The 6,000-nt window shown below is 56.1% G+C and overlaps 1 protein-coding gene across 1 annotated transcript in view; it reads right to left on the bottom strand.

The window, feature by feature from the left end:
• Positions 1–1,859: 1,859 nt before the first annotated feature.
• The window catches only part of LOC111146566 (zinc finger and AT-hook domain containing), a 181,424-nt gene continuing 177,283 nt past the window's right edge, over positions 1,860–6,000 (bottom strand). The window contains exon 16 of the mRNA XM_022502158.1: positions 1,860–2,744. Coding sequence (XP_022357866.1) covers positions 2,505–2,744 — 240 coding nt within the window. The 3' untranslated portion in view covers positions 1,860–2,504. The remainder of the gene's footprint in view (positions 2,745–6,000) is intronic.

Genomic DNA, 6,000 nt, shown 5'->3' with positions numbered 1-6,000 from the left:
CAAGGCCCTCATGGCCTACAGCCGGACACTAAGCCACTTCTCCCTCAGGTCTGTGTGGGGCAGCGCCCGAGGACTTCAGACGGCCGGCTGGCTCCTGGCGTGGTCACGGCGAACACCAGCTGGGGAAGATACCTCTTCATCTGGGAGCTTACAAATGAGAACAAAACTTTTTAATGACTTCCGGGTCACTGATGACACAGAGAAGTGGCCCATGCTGGGGGTGCATCCAGAAACAGTCGGATCCAACTTTTGAGGAGAACAGCACGCAGGACTGGCCCAGCCCCGAAGGCACCCTGACTTGGCTACGTGGACAGCTGTGCAGGCTGTGGAGAGCCCCTGCTCCGTGTCTGGACACCTGCTCCTCGGCTTCCTGTGTCCCTATCAGTTCTGGTCAAAGGCCCCGTGTCAGGAAGGGCGGGTTCCTCCTTCCAACCCCACTCAAAGCACTGAGAACATTCAGTCCAGTTTTTCCTGTTGTGTGTTCACGTCCCCTCTCTTCCCTCTAGATGGTAGAGTCTGGGGGATACTGAGTTGTGGTTCCCCCATGCCCAGGAATACAAATCCTAACTGGCATTTATGCTACTGTCTCCAAGGCCTTTGCAAACTGAACCCTCTCCGTCATGTGAGCAGTCAGCAATTATCCTCAGACCCATTTCGGAGATGAGTAAACTAAAACTCAGCCAGGCATGGAGAAATGTCAGGGTGACCCAGGTAAGAAGCGATGGATCTGGGCTTGAGCCCAGGTACTCTGCCTCCGACCTGGATGCTCAGCCGCCTCCACAGAGCCCACCCTGATGCATGGCCATGGTCACTCTCTCTGGAGTACCACTCTGCCCTTCACACTAAGACCACTCGTGACCACCTCTGCCCGTGGTTTACTGCATAAAGCCGATATCCTGGTTCTTCTAGGTTCTGGCTTCTGGTTGATCCTTCTGCCTTTCCCCCTGGAGCTACCCACCCACCAAATGGAGGCATCCAAGGCTCACTGTCCCTCCCCTGTGAGATTCCACTCCGGGCGTGGCTCCGCTGTCACTCTTCTTTCCTTCTGCCACCCTTCCGCGTCCCTCCACCCCAGTCCTGCAAGGGCAAACCTATCTTGCTTATAAGGACCAGATCACAGGTCTCCTCCACCATGGAGCTTTCCCAACTCACCCCAAGTGGGGGAATGTCCATCCTTCCCCTGAACTCCTTTCCTTGCCTCAGGCAAGAGCTTTACGCTTCCCCCAAGAGGTGCACCTAGAGGCCCTGCTGGGGTGGGACGACAGGGCCCGAAAAACGAGGGCCAAGTGCACGGGGCAGCGGACTCCGCCTGCTCTTCAACCAGAGCAACGACCACATCCCGTCGGGTCACCTGCTCATACACCCGAAGACCTCACGTGCAGGGTTCACAGAGGAAGCAAACCTCGACCCCAGTGAATCAGATGGTAGGTGACAATGTCGAGAGAGCCAGGGCTGGGCAAGGTGCAGGAGGACTTGCCCCGACGCCCCCACCATGCTGTGCACAGAGGCATGGGTTTGCCGGGGCGCCCGGACTGCCCCTTGAACAACAGCGTGACACGAAGGCTTCTGTCTGCTGACTGCTACCCCCAAGGACAAGGCAGAAAGCGGGGGTGCACGCGTCTCGGCTCCAAAAAGCAGGTGCCAGGCTCCTGGAAATGAAAGTATGACCGTTCCCCTCCAACCACGGGCCGCAAAGCAAACCCTACATGGTTGCGGGAGGAGGGGCGGCTTTGTCTGCATGTTAAGGCTTTGGATCTTGGATGGGGAGGTTCTGGGTGGGACCCAAACCCAAGATCTTGACTCAGAAGGGGAGGCGTAAACCATCCGAGCCAACGGAGGAACTGGAGGACTCAGGCAGAGAACGTTTTTATTCTACCCACCACATCTCATAGAATGGGAGGGGAATAGTACAAAGTGCATTTTTTTTAAAGAAGCAAAAGAATTCTAAGACATAAGCTAAGCCCCCACCTGTCATGGGAGTGGGAGGGTCATCAATTGTGGTTACCGCACCCGGTAACAAGTGCCCTTGATTTGGGGGTGGGGAGGGGAGAATCTTGTAGATAAAGCCAGGACCCCTCCCCTTCTTCCCCCAGGAGGTGATTCAAAACCATAAGGTCACTTTCTCTGTGCCGGCTGGTTCCCTTTCATCAGGCTGCAGAGCAGTCCCAGGGGAAGGTTCGGCACCTGGACAGGATCAAGGAGTTGGGTATAACTTGGGGCAGATGCTGATGGGGACTGGGTCCCTGCACGAATCTCGGAGCAAAGGGGCAATGCGGTGTGGGCCATGTGGAAGGTGGTTGCAAAATTCCTTCCAGAAACAGAGGACACAGAATGGGGGGGGGGTATGCATTTGTGCTGGACGTGGGGGCCCTGTGTTGCTGGTGATGCCAATCGCCTTGCCCACCCAAGGTAGGACAAGACACCCATGTGGCCACCTGGGCAGGTATGGCAGAGGAGCCACGGAGAGCACCAATCCATGGTGCCCATCTGACGCTGCATGTCCTCTAGAGCTCCTGGGCCTGCGGCCCCAAGGCCTGCTCCTCCATGGGCTGCATGGCTTCCTGCACGTAGACGATGAACTCCGAGGCCTCCCCGCCCTGAGTGTAGACAGTCACCGTCTCGATGCCCTCCACGTCGTCAGAGGACACCACCAGGTGGTGCTGCTCGGCCAGCTCCACAGAGGCCTGCTGGAGGGTCTCCTGGATCATGACCGTGTGGTTGGAGCTGGGCTCCTCGTCCGTCACCTGCGTGAGGGCAAGAGAAAGGTCACACAGGTCCTGCTTCTGGCTCTGGCCACAACATGAGAATCACAACTACTGCTTATGGAGCATCAAGTACGTTCCAGGAGCTTGTCCCTACTGCACGCCAACGCTCTATGTCTGCTCTCACCCCTGGTTTATGGATGGAGACAGTGAAGCTCAGTGGCAAAGCCCAAGTCGAAACCCAAAGTCCAAGCTCTTCTCTTGACGCCAAGCTGCCTCCAAGAGGTTTGCCAAGGCTGCCAAGGTATGAGGGTTGGAAGGCAGCGTGCGGGTGATTTACTGTAACCGTGTGGAAGGTTAGCTGGGTGGCTCCTGGAAACTCATAGCTGGTCTGTTTGGCGGTGAGGAAGGGCCTAGGTTTATCCTGGGTTTTCTGTCCTTCCACACACTGTGGGAGCTCAACTCCCTGTCTGAAGATGAGTCTCACATTAGCAAAGAGTAGATGTCCCCGCAAGAATGACTTCCCCCAGCTGTGTCCATCAACACCCGTGCCTTAGCCATGGCGGGAGGGGCCCGCTGGGGGGACCCACCGTGGGGCTGGGGGGACATCTGTCGGTGGAGGGGACCTGAATTCTACAGCCAGGCCTTCCTCAGCAGCTCCAAGCAGGCAGAATCCGACAAAGCCAGCTCCAGCTAGTGCCGAGGCCCCGCACCCCGACCCTGCGGGCTCCGGCCTATTTTAAATAACCGTCTTTGATCTTCAGAAGAAAAATAATCGAGAGAACATGGGGAAGACTCAGGAAGACCCGAGAGCCCGGAGCTGTAAAAATAATGTAAGGGTTAGAATAGGAACCCAGAAGTGGGTCTGGGATGGTTTAGGGAGGGAAGGAGAGAGCCCTCAGGTGTGTGCAGGGAGGTCAGGGAGGGGCCGAACGGCAAGGTGGGCAGAACACATGCCTCGTCCTGCACGGAGCAGGGCTCAGACTGCAGCTTGCCACTGTCCTCTGGGAGGCCAGACACGCACCCTGCTACCCTCCCATCTGTAAAACAGGGACTACTGCGCACTCCAGAGGATGGCTGGGAAGGTAAAGGAGATTCTATATGCAAACTGGGTGCTTGAGAACACCGCTGCCTCTCCAGTGCCCGTAGCACTCATTTAACGGTACTTTCGTGAACAGCGCAGGCTGAAAGGTGTGCTGCATGTCAGCTCCTCGTTAGTCTGGCCACGCTGCCAAGCCTCTGTCATCATAAAAGGTCCCAGCAGACTAAGCTCCGTGCAGACAGGGCCCGCGGTATCCTGGCACCGCTCCTTCCCAGAGCCAGGCTGGCCGCACACACAAACACTCAGAATGTGCTGAGTAACGATCTGCCAGGTACTGGATGATGTGATGCGCACTGCGGAAGTGGCCCGGTGGGAAAGACCCAGGAGCAGAGCTGAGATGTTCCCACCCAGGGCTGGGGAACCAGGGAAGGCCTCCGGAGAAGAAGTGGGGATGGGTTCCAGGAGAGGGGGCAGAAGGACCAAGGGCTCCTAGGACAGCCAGCAAAGGTGGATGTGCTCAGGTGGCCTCCGTGAGCGCCCCCTGCTGACGCTCCGACTTCTCTCCCAGCTGGTGTCTGGCACAGGATGCACCCCACCCCCAGGTCAGTCAGCTCAGTCTGAAACACCTATGACTCCATGCTTCTTGGGAGGAGGTGGGGGATGCTCCCAAGGCCTCCCTCTAGCCCTGCGACTGTACCATTCAGGGCAGGCTGTGTCAACAGGGTGATTATATTTAACTGAGAGAAAAATGGAAAAGCACCTCTGGGGCGGGTATCACACAAAGCTATGGATTGGAAGGCACTTCTAATTTGGACTGAAAGAATTCACCAGAAACCAGAAAACTATCCTGAGTGGAAACTATGAACACATTTAGCCTGATTTTGTTTCTCCAGAGTGAGTCAGGACCTTTTTTCTTTCTTCCTTTAGTGTTTGTTTCCATTTCATTTAAATGGGAAAATGTACTATGAACCAAGACTTTGGAAGTAAATGTTGATTTATTTCACACTGAAAGAGGGTGCCTGCCAGAAAGCTGGGGAAGGGTTGGGGGGACACAGAACAAATAGATTTCTCCTCTTAAGTATCAGGAACTTCTGCACCAAGGAAAAGGTGTGGGGCCAGGGCAATTTGTTTTTTGTTTTATGTTTTCTTTTGGTTTTTTGTTTTTTTTAGTTTCTTTTTTTTTAAAGATTTTCTTTATTTATTTGGCAGACAGAGATCACAAGTAGGCAGAGAGGCAGGCAGAGAGAGAGAGGAGGAAGCAGGCTCCCCGCTGAGCAGGGAGCCCGATGTGGGGCTCGATCCCAGGACCCTGGGATCATGACCTGAGCCTAAGGCAGAGGCTTTAACCCACTGAGCCACCCAGGTGCCCCATGGGCAATTTGTGCTGAGGTCCCAGGACCTCCCACGTGCAAAGCCAGCCTGCTGCACTTGATGTAAACAGACGACCTGAGCTCTGAGACACAGATGCTCCAGGGCGTGCACCGTGATCAGAGGGCTATGACTGCTGTTAGAGCCGAAGCCTGAGATAAGGAAGCAGTCACATCAGAAATTCCCACTGGCTAAAATTCCCATCCCTCTGAACATCGCTAACGCCACGTGGGCCCCAAACTGACAAGGGCCGAGAGCGGTCTGCAAACGAGAGGACCCTGCGCCGGCCTTCTGTGAGCAGGGGCTACGGTCTCCTGTTTCCAGGACAGCCAAGTTCTCAGATACCAACCAGCGGGGATAGGAGGGTGAGATTTCAAGGTGACGGGAGGGTTGCTGCCCACAGATATGGGGAGGAAGACAGGCAGAAACCAAGATGAGGCCACCGGGCTTGAAATAAGGGGAGACCACGTGCTTCCTCTGGTTCATCGGAGCCCAGGGGCTGCTGCTTCGTGGAGGCTGGTGGTGTCTGCACGTGGCGGGAAAAGGCTTTGCAGGCAGAGAGCAGTGGGCAAAGAGCAGGCATGTGTCCCCGGTCCTGCCAAGGTTGCTGGCCACCTCCCAAGCACCACGCCCGCTGGACAAAGTGCTGTCTTCCCCTCTTCCAGAAGGCTCTACACCATCTCCCACTGCTGGGCCGGCCTCAGCCTTCCTCACCGAGACACACTCCCCCAGCTTCCATAACCCTCCCCTGGGCTCTGAGCCCTCTCGCAGATTCCAGGCTCCCTGTTTCCCCGGCCTCCTCTCTGGACCCCTTTGCGTCGACACTCTGCTCCTGGCTGAGCCAAAGACATGGAGCTACAGACCACAGCGCCATCTGCTCCTGGGTAA

Source organism: Enhydra lutris, unplaced genomic scaffold, assembly GCF_002288905.1.
Source record: "Enhydra lutris kenyoni isolate GAN:26980312 unplaced genomic scaffold, ASM228890v2 scaffoldscaffold14, whole genome shotgun sequence".
Taxonomy (NCBI): Eukaryota; Metazoa; Chordata; class Mammalia; order Carnivora; family Mustelidae; genus Enhydra; species Enhydra lutris.
The sequence above is the reverse complement of the archived record's forward strand: the minus strand, read 5'-3'. Positions and strand labels throughout refer to the sequence as shown.